This window comes from Akebia trifoliata, chromosome 8, assembly GCF_017979445.1.
Source record: "Akebia trifoliata isolate Shusen 1 chromosome 8, ASM1797944v1, whole genome shotgun sequence".
In the NCBI taxonomy this organism is placed as follows: Eukaryota; Viridiplantae; Streptophyta; class Magnoliopsida; order Ranunculales; family Lardizabalaceae; genus Akebia; species Akebia trifoliata.
Window position 1 is genome coordinate 50,175,903 of NC_141382.1, and position 20,948 is coordinate 50,196,850.

Here is a 20,948-nt window from a genome sequence, read left to right on the forward strand (position 1 = left end):
AAATTTTTTAAAAGGCCAAACTACACTGCACCATCATTGGTAATCGTTCTAAGCTTGTTGGAATTATTGCAGTTCAATTAATAAGAAATGCTAAATCTTTACTAGTATAATAAGAGAAGGTGGAATAGAAGTGGTTCGACACTAAGTTTTGGATCCCACAAATGCCCCTATTTTTACGTTTAAACTTAATATAATCAGGGCTATTTTGGTCAAAAATCAAGAAATTACAAGTCATTTTTATAATTTTGAAAACTCTGATGGAACGTCGTCAGTTTTTTGATTTTTGACTAAAGTAACCCTCAGTATAACAAGCATTCAAATGTTATATACATTAGAGTTTTAACACTAATCTAAATTAATTTATATCATGTACCTTAATTTTTCTATGGTATTTTCACCCTTACAAACACATTACAAAGTAAAGAGAAACAAAAAAAGAATTTAATGCCTTTTAAGGTTCAAAGCAACTCTTAGTCCATCTGTGAGACGACGACGTTATGAAGAAGGAGTTCGAGCGTAACTTTGACAAATTCGTTATAAATTCCGGGGGTGTAATTACTAAGTGAACATTGATGTCTCAAAAAATGGGTGCCAATATTATCGGACTCATATTCTAAAATCAGGCTTATTGATATCGATAGGTACGATTAATACTGGTTCGGCAAAAAAATTAATCAAATTTGATCAACCCAACTTGGTGAGCCAAACAGGCTTTGCTACGCTGCACAACAACAAACGAATCCTTAGTGGGCCCAATATTAGTGGCAATGAACCCATAGAGTATGCCGGGTGGCTTGCAAAGCGAAAGGTGTTATTATATCAATCTATAACTCCATGGAGTACAGGATTAAAGTAGGGTAAAGCCACGAGGGTAAGGTTAACCTGAGTGCTTGATTAAGGCTAGTTTGTCGAGCCATTAAGGGTAAGAGGAGAGAGAGAGAGAGAGAGAGGTGATGGCGGAATCAGATTCATCATCTTCGTTTTTTGGGAGGCACTGGGAAGGTTGGAAAGAATACTGGGGTGAGAGATTATCGTTTTTCGAAAACTATAAAAAGCACGTCAGCGACCGAGAGAAGCCGATTCCCTCATGGTCCGATTCCGATGTTGAAGAGTTCATCGCTTCCGATCCGATTCATGGCCCCACTGTAACATCAAAATCCCTTTTGAATTTTTATCATCTTGGGTTTCTCTTATTGTTGCAATTATTGGAATTTTTCTTTTATTTAGAGAATATTGATATGGGTATTTGTTTGATTTTGATTTTTTATTTATTTATTAAATTATTTTATAGTTTTAAGTGGTTTATTTTGCTTTTTGGAGAATATCGATCTGGGTTTCTGTTATTTTGTGCTCTGATTGTGTATCACGTAGTTTAAGTTACTTATTTTAAAGAATTTGGATCTGGGTAGTTGCTATTTGTGGCATTGATGCGCTTCTGTTTGTGTCAATCAGGTTATCTTTTACTATTATTATCATGTTTTGTTTTTGGATTTTTTTTTTCGGATCTTGATTTATATTATATTAAGCTGTTTAAATTATATTGATTAGGGATTTTGATGTGAGATTAGGACTCTTGATGTGTCTTTGTTTATATTAAGTAGCTTATCTTATACTGGTTAGAGAATTCTGATGCGGGCATTTGTTTTTTTCCTGGATTTGACATGCTTTTGTTTGTACCGAGTGATTTATTTTATTTTGTGCGATCATTTCTGGCTATTTGTATTGAGTGGTCATTTTAGTTCATTTGGTGCTTTTTTTTTAAATTTGGGAATTTCATAATATGGGTTGTTTATGTGTTTTGGTATGTTTTAAGTGGTTTATCATATTTTTGTTAGAATTTTTATGTGGGTAATTATTTTCCTATTGGTGACTTGATGTGCTTTTGTTTGTATCTAATGGTTTTTCTTTTTGGATGTGCTATTGTTTGTATCTTATGGTTTTTCTTTTTTTTTTTTTTTTTTGTTTTTTTTTTTTTTTTTAACATTGTTTCTTGGGCTTTCTATTTCTTTTGTCTACCGTGTTCAGTTTAGAACTTTAGATTAGCATTTTTCATTTAAATAAAATCTAATTTTTTGCCCATCATATATTGTAGTAAATGGTTTATCTTATTATGTTTAGATTAGGCATTTGAATTACGCTCTTGATGTGTTTTAGTTTGTGTTAATATTATTTTACTTAGCGAATTTTGGTTTATTTCAGTATTTGCTATTATTATTATTAATAATATTATTTGCTTTCAGATTCTTTTATCTAATTTATAGATAATGATATGATTATGTAAATTTATGTGGATTAATGTTTGTGTGTTTTTCTTTATCTCAGTTGTTGATTTGTTTGGTTCTTTTGGTATAAGGAGCTTCACATATGAATTTTAAGATAATAATCATTCAATAAATTTCAAATTTAGTTATTTCTCTTGTTTCGATTTAATTTTCTGGTTTTCCTTTCTTTTTCAAGCTTGAATCTATTGATTCAAACTGGTTTTGAGTGTTCCATTGAACGCAATATCTTAATTCCTTTTGAATCTATTGATTCACACCCTTCCGCTATGTCACTGAAACAACTTTTACTACCTCAAGCGTTCTATATACAAGGGTGAAGAGATTGGGGATTATGTCGTACATAGAATTAGAGTTGAATGGTCAAAACAGAGTTGTAGTTTGGGAGTGTTATGTGATTGACACATCCCAATAAAGGAAAATTTTATAAGACAACAATAAGACTGCTTATGCTTTATGGAGCTGAATGGTGATCAGTCATCAACATGATGTTTATAGATTGAGATTAGCAGATGTGGATGAAGAGAAAAACTAAAAAAAAATAATGTAAAATTGCAAATAAAGGAGTTCTTGAAAATGTATGAGGTATCCCCAATGAGTAGTAAACAAAGACGAAATTGATTGACATGGTTTGGTCATATGCAACAAGGTTGATTAAAGGCCCTATAAGAAAGAATGTGCAAGTTGAAGGTTCCAAAAGTGTAGGAGCAAGACCCAAGAGAACATGGATTGAGCCGTTGAGGTAGTAAGAGGTGGATATGAACACTCTTCAATAACAAAACACACCATTGTAGACAGGATTGAATTGAACAAGATTTGTTTATGGAAATAAGACTTTGATGATGATGATCAATTTATTTATTTGTTAAATAGAAGAGTTTGGGAGCCATTTGATAACCATAGTCCTAATGGATTATGAGGTCGATAATACATCCTCTGATGAAGCTAAGTGGGTCAACTGTTGTTTTCACTATAAAGAATTATTTTATCTTTAATTGTTTTGTAAACACTATTCCATAATTACATCTAGTAAAAAGGCATAACCAATTCGGGAAGGTTGATATTCTCAGCATGTTCTTTATTTGCTAGTTTGAGATGTGATTTATTGTCCATTGCTTATAAATGTCAAACAAACATTAGCAGTAAAATGTAGGATATGTTTCTTTGCCTTTTCAGCTGAAGACTGCAAGGGAAGCAGCCAAGTTTGCTACTACAGGAAGCATTATTGGAGCACTTTCGACTGCTGGAGCATCCTGGAAATATTCGAAGAGTCCGCACGGTAGCATACTAACTTTTTTCATACCTCTTACCACACTTTTTCATATGGAAGATTCGTAACTGAAAGATGGAAAACATACAATTTTTAATTTCTAGACCTATATAATTTAAGAAATTGAAGATTTTCTGTTGTATCCTAACTTGATATTGCATAGGATTTTTATACAAAGAGTGCTCTAATAGTAGAAGTCTAAGACATATCACTGAAAATGCATCTTCAAGAAAATTTAGCACTATTATTTAAGAAAAAAAATCTGAAATTAGAAAAAAAAAAAAAAAAAACTCATTCATGTCTTATTCTATTGGGATTTTTCAAGCTTTTTCTTCTCCCTGTTGAAAACCTTTGAACATATTCTTTCTACCAGTATAGCTAAATCAACTACAAAAGGAATAGTTGTGCCATGACAAGTCACTGATATTTGATATATAAAATACATTTGCTTTCTTTTCTTTTCTATTTTACAATTTCCTCCTTTCTTATATGTCGTACCACTCTCGAGGTTTTCTAATCTCGTTTCAAAATACCCCTTTGGCAACTTTGCATGAAGATTTTTCAAATGATTGGGGTTAATGGGAGTAATAATGTTATTGGTGATCGAAGTTTTTTTGTTTGTTTGTTTGTATGTGTGTTTCTGCTGGTTGTGTTGGTGAAGTTGCCTCAGCATGAAGGCTTACGGCAAGTATTTTGTTTCACTCATTTTGACCATGTATTTCTCGTTCTCCCATGAAGACCTTAGGTTTTTCAACTCATTTACAGTTTTTATGTGTATTTGAATTGCAATCAAGTTCAATTGTTAGTACTATTTTATCCTCCTTTGTCACGTGGGTGTAGTAAATGCGTGGGGATTCTTTCTTTCTTTTTTCAACTTCAAATAGAAGGCTTACATATTGATAGCTGGCGTAAAACAATGTCCAAACCAATGTTGTTAAATAGCATATGCAATTTCAGACATCGCATATGCTGCAAAAAAAAAAAAAAAAATCTTACTGTTGGACAGTATGCCATCGCCTATGCTGCAAACTTTTTTTACGACCGTTGGACAATATACCATCGCATATTTGTCAGATAGCATATGTTTTGGATACGTGATGATAGCATTAGCATAGGCAATATTTTGTTTTTGAAATAGCATATGCGACTGCATTTGACAACACTGGTCAAAACCTTAACATGGATTCCAACCTATTGACTTGGCTGACCTGATAATTGGTACACAATATCGGCAACAGTAAAGGTTGACTAGAACAGATTGAACTGTAAGTTTCCTTCTTATTCCATTTCCTTTTACTGTATGGCAGGAGCTCTATTGTCCCTAGGAGCAGGAGCTGTGTTTGGTTGGACTTTTGGTCATGAAATTGCAAACCACTGGCTGCAGCTCTATAGGCTGGATACTATGGCTGCTCAGGTCAAGTTCCTTGACTGGTGGGTCAATAAATCTGAGGGTCCTTCAGACTGAAGATCAAGTGTTGATCTTCACTTAACCTTCTGCAGAAAGAAAAACCTGTTTCCCAGTTTCTTTGCTCAAATAAGAATATTATGTTGATTGGGAATAAGTTTTGTTTCTTTGCCCTTGTGCCAATTTGCTTGCCTTCGCATTTGGGCTTTGACTATATCTCTTTTAATCAGTATCTTTGTGCAAATAAGGATATTATGTGCTAATGGGGAATAAGTTGTCTTTCTTCAACCCCCTCGGATGCTTATAAGGCTGGGCTGTAAGTACATGACTCTCTTACCGACTTTAGACCGAAATCAGTTTGAAAACCTATGAGATATTTCAGTTTGAAAAGAGTAATGATCACTCATTTATTTCAAGATATTTTTTTTTTATAGAAATTTTATTGGCGCACCAACGTTTACTCAAACACACCAATCTTTTTTAAATTCTATATACATATAGGTTGGTGTGTTAATAGAAACTTTTTTTTTTATTTGGACAAACTGATATTGCTACAACCACTAAAACAAAATTGTAAATAATACATCAGAAAAGAGAGGAGTATACCATTTTATTTGAAACACTTCCTCAACATTTAAGTAATGGTAGTAATAAGCATTCGATGCCTTCCAACCTTATATGGATGAGAAGAAAGCGTTATCAGCCTCCATGCAAGCTATGCTGCATTAACAAATCAAATTAAGGGGTTTTTTTCCTCGTCTTAAACCAAGGGGAAGCTCACTGCATGGTTTTGAGATACATGTAAGCTCGAAATTGATCAATTGTTGTGAAGTATATCTCGATTCTCAAAGTGATAAGGAGGTTGAGTTTGCAAAAAAGTGTAATAGAATGTTGTGTGATCGTAATGATCAAGTTAAGATTTTGCAATTATTTGATGATTGTTTAGATTAGTAAATTCTAATAAGTTCCAAAACGTTTTGTAAAAGAATTTGGAGATTAAGGGTATGTTTGATTATATGGAAAGTGAGGGTCCGTGTGGATACAGGAGCCATAAGTACTTAGAACATAAGTTCTTTTATAAGTATTTTTTGAAGTACTGTTTGGAGTAGGTGGATAACTGTTGTGTGTTTGGATGTAGATTTTGAAAAGTACTGTCAAAAGTACTTTTGATAGAGTTTTGTTTTAGGAAACTATTTTGAATTCTGTTAAAATGATCAAAATGCCCTTATAAGTATCAGTTACTATTTTTAACATTATAACTCAACAAATTATTTTTCAAAAGAAATTTTTTTATCCATAAAAATTAATATAAATTCCAAACAATTATAAACAAATAGAAGATATTGTGAGCAAATATATACCACCACTAAAAATATGAAGAAGCTTTCACCACATCAATGGATAGTAAATTTGTGTGTAATTGTTTACATCAATCTTGCAATAAGAAAATTTCAACCATAGTTGGAATGCTCATGGATAAATCATTGAGTGAGCAATTGGGGGAGGTAGAAATCCAAATTCAAATGCTACACTAAAAGGCTACCACCACATCAATGAATAATAATAAAATATTATTTAATTACATTTTTGAGGATATGCTTGTAATTTTCAAAATTTATGAGGGACATACTTGTCCCAAATACTACACCCAAAAGCTACCACCACATCAATGAATAGTAATATAATATTATTGCAATTGCATTTTTGAGGGTATGCTTGTAATTTTTAAAATTTATGAGGGGGGTATACTTGTCTCAAATGTCACACCAAAAGACTACTACCATATCAATGGATAGTAATATAATATTATTCCAATTGCCTTTTTGAGGGTAGGTTTGTAATTTTTAAAATTTAAGAGGGACATACTTATCTCAATCCTGTCATTTTGACAATATTTTGTGGCTCCGCACAAGAATAGTTTAGAGAAGTAGCATTATCGGTACTCTGTGAAAAAGCACTAAAATGACTCCACAGTAAAGTAGTTCTTTCTAGGAGTTATTTATCAAAATACCTTTAAAGTGCTTCTTACTCCCCGCAAAAATTAGAAGTATTTAGAAAGTCAATCCACACAGGCCTAACTTTCCATGGAATTTGAAATCCATAGAAAAATAATAGTGGAAAATAGGTAGTGTTGGAAGGGATCGATTTAGTAGCCCTAAAGTTTGCCCAACATTTTTCAAAACATGGGTTAGAAGTTTTGAAATGAGCTGATTTTTTGTGATCAAAAGTGATTTACAAAAATTGGACGGTTCACGATTCTTCAATTTGTAAACTAGGGTTAGAAATTTCAAAATGAGTTGATTTTTGAAGAGGATGATCTCTTCACGGTAAAGGTCATCCTTACAAAAAATCAGCTCATTCCAAAGCTTTTAACCCATGTTTTGAAAAATATTTGGCAAACTTTAGGGCTGTTAAACCGCTCCCGGGTTGGAAAATCAAATTTCATTGTTTGATTTTAATTGGATAAAATCATGGGAAAAATATTTAAGGAAGAAGAAGAAGATGAGATGAGAAGAGAGGGAGAGGCTTGGGGTGGAGAAGAAGAGGTTTGGGAAATGATAAAGAGGGAGGAGGGAGGGAGGGAGGGAGGATGGATAGTGGTGGCGGAGGAGGTAAGTAAGGAAAAAGAGAGGAGAACATGGTGGTGGTGGTGACGGTGGAGGTGAGGGAAGGAAAACAAAAATAAGAAGATGAAGAGAGAGAGAGAGAGAGAAGATGGTTAGAGATGGTGATAACGGTGACGGTGATGGCAACGACAACGAGGTTAGTGTGATGATCGTGGTGATAGGGAAGAAGATGATATTTTGGGGGTATAAAATATGAGTTGATTTCACTTTTCCACCCCATATGGGTGGGAAAGTTAAATCCATGTTTTTGTGGACTTTTTGATTAGGGTGAAAAATCAATTTCCTCAGAAAAATGTGATTAAACATATGAAAAATGTCATTTTCTATAGAAATTGATTTTCCATTATATTTTCCATGTGCAATCAAATATACCCTAAGTACATATGATTTTCTAAGGTTTTTTCCACCCAAAATCCATCATCTTTAATCTCCTTTAAAATCCTCATTCCTAACTTGTGAAGGTTAAGGAATATACATTGAGGTTGAAGGGCACAAATGTAACCCTATTTAGTGATTAATCAATAAATCATTGATTAATTCATCAATGTAATCAGTTCATCCCTTATTCAAAGTACTTTACAAATATTTTGAAAATTTTCCAAGAATTTTGTGATTAGAACCTCGAAGGGGTTGGCTCAATGGCAATTTCAGACCGATAAACGATTAATGCTCGTAGGTCGTGAGTTCAATACCCAATATGAGCATTAATTCCTCAGGAGCCACTTGCGAAGGTGCACCCTCACTTACTTAGCGTATGTGATGTGCTGGCACTGCAATGCTCCATGTATAGTTATTGGATTAGACCATGGTCTATGGACTGGGCAATGCCCAGATATTGGCCCTGTTCGTTGTCTACAGGAATATCCGATTATAAAAAAAAATTTAAAAAATCTTGTGACTAGAGATGCCATGATAGAAGATAATTCTGGAAACTCCCATAGTAATAAAGTTCAGATTCAGCAATTATTCAGTAGGACTTCAATTCGGTTAATTATAACAAATTCAAGAAAGTTTCATTAAAAAATTGGAAATTTTTGGAGATTAGATAATATTTCATTTTGGATTTTTTACCAAAACCCATCATCTTGATCCTCTCTATAAATCCTATCTTCTTCTTGGTGTTTGTATGTTGAAAAATAAATAAAATTTTGAAGGTGGAGGTTAAAATGTTATCATATTCCATGATTAATCAAGGAATTGTTCATTAATTCGTTTGGTGAATTAATTGGCTAATCCCTGATTCGGAGAACTTCATGATTATTTTTTGGAAAATTCAGGGAATTCTGTGACTAGGGATTGGTGTGTCATAAGTTTTTTTGGCGTGGTAATATAAATTATTATTTTATATTTTTTCGATTCATGATAATTATAAATATAACCACAACTATAATCTATAAAATTTGTCGACGGTTAAGATTACGTGATCGTTTTGATTATGTTGGTGGTCCCCTACCTCTAAGAGAGAGAGAGAGAGAGTTTGAAGGGTTGGGGCGACGCCGCGACGATCGAACCAGAGAGATCTCGCGAAAGAGAGGAAGAGAGATACAGAAAGAGAGCTATTTGTACAATTTCACGCTTTACATGCTTTCAGAGTTATAGATCTCCTTCTCTCTTTAATTCACCTTCAGAAATCATGGAAACGGTAGGGTTTTCTTTGCCTTCTTTGAATCCCTTATTGCTTCGTTTCTTTGAGTAAAATGAGATTTGATTTTAATTCAATAACAAATCAATCCAATTTTCGATTTTTTTTCCTCCAATTTTACCATCTTTATCAACCATGCATTCGATTGGAAATTGTCTGAATGATCTGGTGATTTTAATGCAGAATTACTGATTAAATCGCTCGATTGATCATATAATTCAAGATTAGATTGATTACTCAGAGGAGCAAGAGCATGAGGTTCGGAGAAAAGAAAGAAATCATGCAATCTTTGCTAGATGATGGAAATGTACCCTCGACATCGTCGATTTCTTCGCAATCTGTAGGTCTTCCTCCACAAGTTCCGCCATCATACTCTACCTCAAGGCGAAGGTGCAAAAAGGACAAGCCTTTTTCGATTTGTTTTTCTTGTCTAGGGTAATCTTGATTGGTATTTGAATTTAATGTTATTTTTTGTTTTTGTTGTTAGTTGTGGAAATGTATTTATGTTGTTAGCAAGGAGGGAGATTTGTCCGAGATCGAAACATTCGTCGAAAAAGCTGTGGGGAGAGACTTCTAAATGCAACATTGATCGCTTTGGGCCAAATTGTGAAGTAACTGATGCAAGAAACGGTCTAATTTCGTGGTAAATGTTACTTTTGTACCACCATGAATATACTTCGTAGTTGGTTATCCAGTAAATTAGATGAAATTAATATACCAACAAAACCTTATCCCAAACATTTGGGGCCGGCTAAACGAATCATATTCTTCCATTCCACTCTCATTCATTATTGCCATTTGAAATAACTTGTGTCAGTTATTTGGAGTTGACAATGTGAAACATAGAATTAGAGTTTGATGGTTAAAGCAGAGGTATGCTTTTGGAGTGGTAATGTGACTAATGGGTTCTAATCAAATTAGAGTCGGGATCTAGAATGGTGTCATGTTCCTATAGAATAGGCACGGTATCTACGTGCAAGATTTGGTTAATGTTTTAAAACACATTGGGCACTAAAACAAGCCATGCACGCAGCCATATGTGTTTTAAATCTAAACAAAACGTGCCACATAGACACCGTTTGTTACTACATGAACGGGACACCGTTCTAGATCGCGACTCATCAAATTAAAGCGTTATGTGCCCTAAGGGCAAACGTTAAGGTGCATTAATTACACCTTGAAAATTTATTTTCCTACCAAAAATGTCTTAAAAAAATTTATTACTAAAAATACCCTCAAATGCTTATTTCCAAGGTGTATCTAATGCACCTTAACGTGTTCCCTTAGGGCACACGTTAACAAATTCCCAAAATTAAAAGGAAAATATTGGCTATGTTTGGTGGAGTCAAATGTCTGTAATTTTCATAGTTGAGCATATTAGAGAAGGATGTTGTGATCGATGAGTGAAAAGACTAAGAAAAATAAAATGAGAAATGAATGCATTGTTGAAATGTAGGAGTAGCCCCAATAGTTGATAAAAATGAGGGAAAGTTGATAAGATAGTTTACTCACGTGCAATGAAGGCAAATAACAACCTTTGAAGGAATGTGCTAGTTGAATATTCTAAAAGAGCATGAGAAAGACTGAAAAGGACATCGATTAAGGTAGTGATAGCAAATATAAACACACTTGAATGGAGGAACAAGATTTGTTGCTGACCTGATATTTTGTGATAAGGCTTTGATGATCATAGGATGCATAATTACATTCATTCATAAATACATACATGTTTTAGTATGATAAATTTCCGTATTTGTCAATATTTAATATAGTACAAAGTGTTTGTAGATAGTTTATGGGATGCTAACAAATTGATCTGTTAATATTCCACTCAGAGTTTGTATTGTAGTTAAAAAAAGAAAGTTCCTTCTGAGGACTATTTAATTATTGTGGCAGGGTAGAAGCAGAGTCCTTGCAGCATTTATCAGCAAAGTACTGCCCTCTAGTGCCTCCTCCAAGGTCAACTATTGCGGCAGCCTTTAGTCCTGATGGAAGAACACTTGCTTCGACACAGTAAGTTGATATTTCTTGTCTATCGATGCCTCTTCTCTAGTTTTTGTTACTGACCACGTGTATTTGTCTTGCTTACAGTGGTGACCACACTGTCAAGATAATTGATTGCCAGACTGGAATTTGCTTAAAGGTGTTGAGTGGTCATCGACGCACACCTTGGGTGGTAAGCAGCTTGCGTTGCAAATTTGCGTCAGAGCATGCTTTGATTTGTTTTCTATTCACTACTTATCTGGAGCTAAACACTATCTTAAGATAATATGTAGCAACTTTTGTATGTGATTCATGCTTAAGAGCAACTCCAACCCAAGGCTTCAAATTGGCATCTTCTTCATTTTGAAGACTCCGAACCTCTTTTGAACTCCAACCAGCCCCATCTTCAAATCGCTATTCATTATCTAAAATACTATTCATCACTTACAAAAATTAAGGGGGAATATAATAGGTAGGGAACAAATATGGTATTTAAGACATGTTCCATGGAAAAAGGACAAAACTTGCATTTATGAAAAAAATGGGGATATAATAGGTATTTCAAAGGGTAAACAATGATAGAGATTTGGCTTCAAAAATTCTATCTCGGCTCTATATTTGAAGATGTGAACAGTGATATAGAGATGAAATCTTCTTTTTGAAGGACGGTTGGAGTTTGGTTCAGAAGGCTCCATCTCTAAATATGGAAATTTGAAGACTGGTTGGAGTTTTTGAAAATTGGTTGGAGTTTCTCTAATGAGTTAAACATGTTTTTGAGGACCTATTTTTGTCGAGCCACACCTTTCTGTCTCATATGATATTAGAATTTTTGCAGGTTAGGTTCCATCCATTGCACCCAGAAATACTTGCGAGTGGAAGCTTGGATCACGAGGTTCGATTGTGGGATGCGAATACTGCAGAGTGTGTAGGATCACGTGATTTTTGTAATTTCTCTTTCAGACCTCTTCACATAGATCTTTCAAATATGGCAACAATAACTTTACATTCCTATTGAGCTTAATTGTTAGTTGATTTCCCCAATTTTTTGCCATGCAGACCGCCCTATTGCTTCTATTGCTTTCCATGCCCAAGGGGAACTTCTTGCTGTAGCTTCAGGTCACAAGGTAAGGATTCTTGGCCTTGAAATTGACACTAAGATCTACTCTTGCCGGCATTTTTCTACTGTTGACATTTGCAATCTTGTATTAGCTGTACATATGGCACTACAACAGGAGAACAGAAGCATCTTCACCAGCCATTGTACTAAAGACACGGCGTTCCCTTCGAGCTGTGCATTTTCATCCTCATGCCGCTCCATTTCTTTTAACTGCCGAGGTGAAAAATCTCTAGGTTGGCATCATTCATTATCTACCTTTTTATACTGCTTTCTAAATCCATTTATTGGACTGATTTGCAGGTCAATGATCTCGACTCACCAGATTCTCCGATGACACTAGCAACATCCCCGGGTTACTTATATTATCCTCCTCCTGCAGTATTCTTTGCAAATGTTCACTCTGGCGTCCATTCTAATCTGGAAGTTAAAGTTCCTCCAATGCCTTTCCCATCCTTGGTCTGGCCTACGTTTGTAAGAGATGAAGGAAGAACATCTTTGCTTCATGCGAATAGGGCTGTTGGTTCAAGTACCGCACAACAACAAACAGATTCAAATATAGGGAGCCAACATGAGTATTTGGTGTCTCCTATGGAGATTTCTCCTGTTATACCTTCTAGTTCGTATCCTTTGCCAGAAGACACAGGAAATAATTGTTTCCCGAATGAAACGGAAAATGCAGTGTCCAACTCTGCTATGGGCATTATGGAGACCAATGAAGGGCAGCCTTTGGATGGAAACAATATGCCACCTCTTGTTTTCCAATCTGGTGGAGTTGGCCGAACTCCCAACCGGCAATCTAGGCCGGGAGTTGAGGTTACACCCGGTATCTATCTTCCAAACCCTTCTGGAAATACCGGCCTTCAAATGCTCTTAAGAAGTGGCGAATTTGGTCAACTTCATCAATTTTTCCCTTTCGGTGACCCTATGTTTTGGGAGTTACCTTTTCTGCAAGGGTGGTTAATGGGCCAAAGCCAAGCTGGCCTTCATCCAATGATTTCTCTTAATGATGCTCTACTTGAAAATTCATCTGGATTTCGTTCAGTCGGGTCTGACATCTTGGCATCTGATTTATCTACTCGTAATGTGGATATTCCAGTGGCTTCCTCGGTCACGACAACAACCAGTGTGAGCCAACCTAGGATAGCTGGACGATCTGGTGTTCGGAATCGTTCTTCACGCTCCCGCTCAATGGCCCTGACTGGATCTGGGGAAGGTGCTGGTTTTATTAATATCACACATAATGAAAGTGATCCTCAACCTGTTATTGGTAGAACAGAATCTGAACTTGCCACATCATTGGCTGCAGCAGCAGCTGCAGAGTTACCTTGCACTGTGAAGCTAAGAATATGGCCACATGATATAAAAGCTCCTTGTGCTCTGCTTGATGCAGAAAAATGCCGCTTAACTATACCTCATGCTGTCCTTTGTAGGTAAGCTCTTTCTATTATGTTAAGAAATTTGTGGTCTTCAATTATGTTGTTCATGATGTTATACTTCCAAGATCCCCCTTCACCTCAATTTACAGTAAGTTCATTTGAAAATGAATCTTCAAGGAAAAACCTTTCAAGTGTCTAGAAAGCCTCAACCCCTTAAACAAAAGCAAATTTTGATGTTGAGGATGATGAATTGAGGCGGTCCTAGCTAGATTATAAATATAGTTGGGACGTTACCATTATGAACTTTCTTTTTTTGTTATTTACTTCTTGTTATGTTATTGTGTTGGACATCTTATCCATCCATTTGAATTTTAACGTGTTTATTTATAATGGCAGTGAAATGGGTGCTCACTTTTCGCCTTGTGGGAGATTTTTAGCTGCTTGTGTAGCATGTACGCTTCCTCATATGGAAGCTGATCCTGGATTACAATCGCAGGTGCACCACGATGTCAATGGGGCTGCGACTTCACCAACGCGGCACCCAGTTTCAGCTCATCAAGTGATGTATGAGCTTCGTGTATATTCCCTTGAGGAGGCAACGTAATACTTCTTTCTGACTCATATACATTACATATTCATGCTTCTGCATTTGCATCCGAAAATAATCCTTATATCCATTACAATTTAATGTCTTTTTTTTTTGGGTATGTAGTTTTGGTCAGGTGCTTGCATCACGGGCAATCAGAGCTGCACACTGTTTGACTTCAATTCAGGTAGTTGCTTTTGAAAAAATAATTAATTTTTTTCATCGGTATTTTTTTATTTTAAGATTTATGTAAGTTGTTCAATATCTTCACTTCAGTCAGCTGCCTTTGTATGTGATCTACGCAACTGATAATTACCTATTTACCAGTTGTTTTAACACCTCCATTATGTAGGTAACATTTTTTATTATGAATAGTTGAATAGATAGGATGTTTAACTGCATATTTACTCTTGTGTGCTAGTTTTTATTGTGGACATTTCACTTTCTTCAATTCAAATTATCGAGTACTGTTGTAAATGTTTCATTTACACAGAATTTAGAAAACAGATGTCTAAACTGCTTCCTATTTAGTTTTATCAGTACACTTGACTCCTTAATAGCAACCATGATCTTAATACAATTTTTGAAGTCGTGCTCTTGACTTTTTAATTGCCAATCAGCTGTATCATATTCACTATTAGCAACATATCAGGGTATTCAATCTTCTTCACTGAAGTACACTGCATGCTTAGTCATGCTGCTGATATTCACCGTCCACCTGGATAACCTCATATTAATCAGGTGGTCATGTTTAATGGTGTATGTATCCGTAAGGACCCAAAAGATTCCTTGTTCCAGTTTAATTGTTACGACAAATTTCATTCAGACTTTACCCATGTGAGTCCTTGGGCAGACGAGTGTTCTTGAAATAAGGGTTGTTACCACAGCTTCATCAATGTAGATTTTTCTTTTTTGGGTGTTCCAATTGTCTTTGAGTTGTGATATAGTTGTATGATATACCCAATGTTAGCAAAGGACCCTAGAGAGAGTGGAATTGCAGAAAAGGATTCAGAGCTGACCCTTGGGATTGTGGTTTGTTGATTGATGTGCATTGTTGTACAACCATGTTAGCACTGTATATGGCTACGCATTTGGCCAATATGTCATATGCTTAGACAAACCTCTATCTAGTTGAAATCACTTAACCATCAATAAATAGGTTATGTGCTTGAAGTTGCATGGATTAGAGTATCAAGTATTAAGATCCGAGTCTTGTAGGGTCTCTCAGTAATCTGAAGGAATGAGATGTAACTATAACTTGGAAGAATAATGTTATGTCTTGGAATGCAAACCGGTGCAAGATGATGCATTTCCTATGTATCATCCCGTGTCTATACTAGAACGAGAACGTCACACCAAGATACTTCTTGATGGAATTATACTCTTAATTATGCAAAACATCTGTTAAACATCCTCTTTCATTGTAAAAGTAGACAATCTAGGGCTCAGACCCATGGTTCAGTTGGTTTGATACATTGCAAAACAACTTTGAGGCCGTGGCTATAAGTCCAGTTTACCCATAAAAAAAAGTAGACAATGCCACTTGGGTAGAGCTAGTCTGAATCCTTCCTCTACTTAGTGGTTTTCAATCATGGTTTGACCATGATTTCCTCAGAAAAATAACTTTTTGGGCCATGGACAACCATTGTGGCTGTAAACATGCAAAAATAATTCTTTGTGGGCAAGAGGCTTAAGGTTGCTGAGAGCACTAAGCTTTACAAAATGATTCTTATGAATCTTTGTCAAGCCATGTAGGTATGCATTTTATATTTAAGAGTCGATTTAGGTTGTTCATTTTTTTCAATTGTTAAATGTTTAATAGCTTACATATCTATTCACATTAATAACGGAATTTCATACTAGGAAAAAAAATTGTAACACCACTTTTAGAACTCTCATTACTTGTGGGTTCAATTTTGTATCTGCAGTTCTCCCCTACATCTGAACACATATTACTGGCTTACGGTCGACGCCATAGTTCACTTCTTAGAAGCATTGTCATTGATGGAGAGACAACAGTATCTATTTACACAATTTTGGAGGTAAGAGTTCTTATTCTCACTTCTATTTCTATATATTATTTTTTTGCTGAACTTTGTTTCTTAGAATTTTCAGTTTAGCGAGTTTTGCCATGTGTAATTAAATAACAGGTTATATATTATTTGTTTCCCAACTCAAGTAGATCATTTATAGGCTGATGATTTGAGAGCCTTTGCTTCTAAGTTCTGTACATTTACATTATGCTGGTGTTTGAAGGTGCAAACTTAGCTAAGTTGGTATGGTTCGTGAGTGTTGATACCATGAGCTGGGTTCAAAAAACCACGTCCACCCACTAATTGCTGAGCACTAACTTGCTTGCCTAGCAAAAGAAAAAAATAATACAGCATCTAACTAGAAATACAGATAGTTTATTATTTTATTTGATGACTTCCATCAAACCTTTATTTTTCTTTCATAATTTGTGATCATTAAAATTCTTGTCCTCCTCTAATAAAACTCTAGGTTATCTAAAAAAAGATAAAATATCAAATAAATTATTTTTTCCCTTCTCCTTTGGCTTTAAGTTTCATTTGTGCTTTGGAAAATAATTTCTTGTAATTCTTTTAGATCAGATGAAAAAGAAGGGGAGGATTCTCTCCAACGAACCCAGGAGAGAAAAAATATCTATAGACTGGGTTTTATTTGCATCACCGTATTGTTGTTTGCAAGGTTCAGCTCAACAGACCTCCACCTTATAGCAGAAAGATGCTATTTCTTGCAATGAAATAAGAAATGACCTGCATTGGGAGAGGTTGAAGTCTGAGGAGGCAAAAAGGAAACTCCTGAGATGTAAAACACAGTATCAATAAATACAGTGATATTACTACTCTAGCACTCTTAACTGTTCGTAAAAGGAGAATAAACGGGATTTCATTGTTGTTTAATGGAAGGAAAAAAAAACTGTAAAATTCCATTTTAGAGTTGTACATGATGTGGGCGCAGTTCTGATCTTCAGTTCCATCCAAGATGTTTTTGTCTTGGATGATTGGGGAGTTAGAGTTCTTTTTTGCCCTAAGTTCTTTGGGAACCTCTTAGGGCACGTCTGTGACTGTGAGACAGATTGGTTGATTTCCAGACAATGGTGGGACAAGAGATTGTGGAGTTGGAATCAAGATGGGGGCTTATGATTTCATCATTGTTTGATTTTTTCACAAGTGGCAGGTTCCCCAGATTTTCATTATATTTGGTTCCCCATTTACCCCCTTTAGTGGCTTTCTTAGCTTGGACAAAAGTCTCACATCAGATCATCTCACCAATCACCATTAGGAAGAAGTTTTAACTAAAAATATATCTTATATGATAAATGCCAAAATGAATCTATAGACCACCTGTTTTTTGTTGGTTTTTTTGCTAAGGTGTTATTGAATTGCTTTTCTGTTGCTCTTCACATCATGCTAAGTGTTTCCGAGGCAAATGGACTTGTTTTCGGAATGTTCTGGAGGTGCTTTTGCATGGTGAGGAAGATTCCTTTGGAGTTTACTCCCCTTTGCGTTTTGTTGAGGAGCTTGATTAGAAGGAAATGAATAATAGTACTTCCCAAGATGAGGAGTTGGCTGGCCTCTTGAAAGCCATAGGAGTGATGAATAAGTGGTTACTCCTTTTTTTAAAGATTGGAGCACGTTTGTTATTCCACTTTTGACTTCAGTTGGAGTGTAACTTTGAAGCAAAACACTAATGAACTGAAGTAAAATTTTATAGTACAACAATAAGTTTGCCAGCTTTGATAAAACCAATTTGCCAATAAACAACATAATTTTGGAATGATCGTAGTCAAGATGGATGAGTAGAATGTCTATGGACGTTAACTAATCACAACTGAGATAATGTAGTAGGCTAGTAGTATCTCTAGCAGGTGATAAAATAAAGGATAGTCGATTGGGATGGTTTGATCATGTAAAACTAAAACCAATGACAACGCTATTGAGGGGGTATGTGCAGGTTGAAATCTCTAATAGAGTAAGAGGAAAAAATTTAAAGACGTTTCTTTTCCTTTTCTTTTTGGAAGTAATAATATAATTTCTGAAGAGATTTGACTTAATTAAAGACATTACTCTTGACACGGAGTTAGTTTTGCTGACCCCATATGGTTGGAACAAGGCTCATGATAGCGATGGTGGGCCATGGCCATCATTTCTAATATTTGGCAAAAATGGAGATTGGTTTCATTAAAGATTAATTTTGATGGATGCTTGTTTAGCTACTCTTTTCTTTAGGAGTGACTTGGGATCATGTTTAGAAATGTCTTTAGACTTGTGGAGTACCAATTATAACAACATAGAAGCTTTGGCATTTTTGGAGGATCTTAATACTTATTGCAGATTTAAGGACAAGCTGGTTTAGGTGATTGCTGGATTCACTTTGCCATGAATTGCATCTACTTCTCTAGTTATGCACCATGGAAGCCTAAATTTCATTTTATTCATCTGTGTTAACCACTGCAATCATTTGTCCTTGACAGGTTATTGGCCTATTGACATACTACTGTAAACTTGTCATTTTTATTAGTAAGACAACAATCAATGTCATGATTAACTAACCCTAGTTTCATTTTTCTAAAAATCTCGCATCTGGTTGTATAGTTCATCCATTTTCTGAACATAAAATTCCAGACTGGCAATATATATTGGTGCAGTAAGTTACAAAGGGGAACTTATGGTTTATTATAGATTCAACTTCTTTGTAAGTTCTTTAGTAGGAAATTCTTAAAATTTCCCTTGTTAAACTATTTATAATATGGTATTGTAACTATTGTCCCATTTTTTTTCTATGTAATAGGTTTACAGAGTTTCAGATATGGAGCTTGTGAGAGTACTTCCTAGTGCAGAAGATGAAGTTAATGTAGCATGCTTTCATCCTTTAGTTGGAGAAGGTCTTGTTTATGGAACTAAGGTGAATGTCTGAGAACTGTTATGCATGTTTTCTTTCTGATATGCACAAATTTGATTTCTTGATTTTTTTTTTTTTTTTTACTTTTTTTATGTAAAATGCAGGAAGGAAAGCTTAGGATCCTTCAATATGATAGTAATTGTGCAGGACCAAACTTCTTTCTTGAGGAAAACATGCTTGAGGTAGAGGAAGACAAGATTTTTCGGTTGATTTTTTTTCTTTTTCTTTTTATATGCTAATCGAAAATTTATCTGTTGAACATTGGTTTAATTCATTATTAGGTGTTTTTCATCAAAGTCCTATATATTAATTTATGGTAGTATTCTTCTCTTTGTTGTAGATCCCAACATATGCTTTAGAATGCTAAAACGCAGAGAACATCTTCAGTTTATGAGTGTAATAGTCATCTCAGATGGTACATACTCCCTACTTTACTGCTTTGGCCAAGGCATACTAAAATTTGTTTCTTATATTATTTTTCTATTGTCCAAGTAGTTTACTTCATTAGAATTAATATGCAGCATTGTTTAAGGTTTGCTGCGAGGCCAGTCTTAAAATAATGGCCGCTAGAAAGCTTTTCCATACTTGGTCTTTTATTCAATGGAGCTCATTAAGTCTGATTTTCTAAGGTCAAGCCTGAGTTCCTGAAAATTTGGATATTAAAGGCTGAATGTGACACCTCTTTGAGGCTTGGAGAAAAGTACCTCTTAAAGCTAGCTGAGGTGTGAGCCAAGTTAGCAATTAGGTTAACTAAATGGTACTGTAGGGTATATAACTGAGTTGATTGGGCTGGTCTGACCAGATTTCTTGACCCTGAAGGGGCTATATTGGAATTTGATTTTTGGGTGAAGTCTTGTGAGTAATACCTTGTACGTAGCTTCTTCACCACTTGATTACAGGTTTAAAAATAAAAATAAAAACTGTGATCTAGCCCAAGCCCCTCTCAGAAACAGAGTTTTGAGACATGGGAATTAAAATAGGCTGAAGGGAAAATGTTCGAGAGTCATTGGAGACCATGTTTCAAGACACAGAGAATGAATAATCCTTTTTGTGGTGTAAAGATGGCGGACTTTGTTCCAGTCAATTGGGAGGGTTTGCTCCTCTTTTAGCTGAATGTCTAACCACTACTGCTTAGCAATTCCTAAACACACTTTAGACATAAAAATGCAGTTTTTGCACATTCAGCAGAGTACCTGTGTCTCTGAATTAATGTTATATTCCATGTTCAGCTTGTTGAGTTGTTTATTTTACATTCTTTGGATGTATTGCTTTGCTGTATTTTAGTTTTAGTAAACTTGTGTTAACTCCCATTTGTTGCACTGCAGGATCACAGGGCCAGATGTGTGGGTTGAATACTTGCTTAAGTTCTTTTCTCTCTTTTTTTTAAACTCTTTTTTTATACTTGTAAACTATGAAACATAAGCGGTATTTCCTTGTCTAAAATGTATGTACAATACCGTGATGCCATTTTATTTTTATATTTATACAGTGTCCTCTCCTAATAACAAATTATGGTTTTATGAGGAAATCGAAGAAACTGGATCAAGTATCCAGTTTACCAACAGATGTATGTAGAGGTATTTATGTCTACTATGATCAGTAGATATGCCTCTTTTACTTGGGGGATTTGACGATTTGTTGAATGTGTACAAGTTGTGGTTGGTGGTGGTTAGGTTGTCTCACTGATATGATCATCAAAGCCTTGTTCGATTTGAGATCAGCTAAACAATATATGTC

General features: G+C 35.1%; 2 protein-coding genes across 3 annotated transcripts; both read left to right on the forward strand.

Moving 5' to 3' along the window:
- The first annotated feature begins 859 nt into the window (after positions 1-859).
- SDH6 (succinate dehydrogenase subunit) lies at positions 860-5,242 on the forward strand. Its single transcript, XM_086449301.1, has 3 exons — positions 860-1,145; positions 3,456-3,558; positions 4,857-5,242. The coding sequence occupies exons 1-3, from the start codon at positions 954-956 to the stop codon at positions 5,012-5,014; spliced, it is 453 nt and encodes a 150-aa protein (XP_086305427.1). The 5' UTR covers positions 860-953; the 3' UTR covers positions 5,015-5,242.
- Positions 5,243-9,006: 3,764 nt separating this feature from the next.
- On the forward strand, positions 9,007-20,773 carry LOC147397549 (uncharacterized). 2 transcript variants are annotated; one of them, XM_086449303.1, is made up of 17 exons: positions 9,007-9,223; positions 9,407-9,613; positions 9,711-9,866; positions 11,120-11,236; positions 11,315-11,399; positions 12,042-12,150; positions 12,263-12,330; positions 12,416-12,541; positions 12,624-13,536; positions 13,630-13,753; positions 14,096-14,299; positions 14,412-14,472; positions 16,214-16,327; positions 19,101-19,214; positions 19,316-19,393; positions 19,552-19,626; positions 20,537-20,773. In XM_086449303.1, the coding sequence occupies exons 2-16, from the start codon at positions 9,477-9,479 to the stop codon at positions 19,576-19,578; spliced, it is 2,433 nt and encodes an 810-aa protein (XP_086305429.1). In that variant the 5' UTR covers positions 9,007-9,223; positions 9,407-9,476; the 3' UTR covers positions 19,579-19,626; positions 20,537-20,773. The 2 variants fall into 2 exon arrangements, with proteins under 2 accessions (XP_086305429.1, XP_086305428.1); XM_086449302.1 differs by having other exon boundaries at positions 9,008-9,223; positions 12,624-13,753.
- Positions 20,774-20,948: the final 175 nt, after the last annotated feature.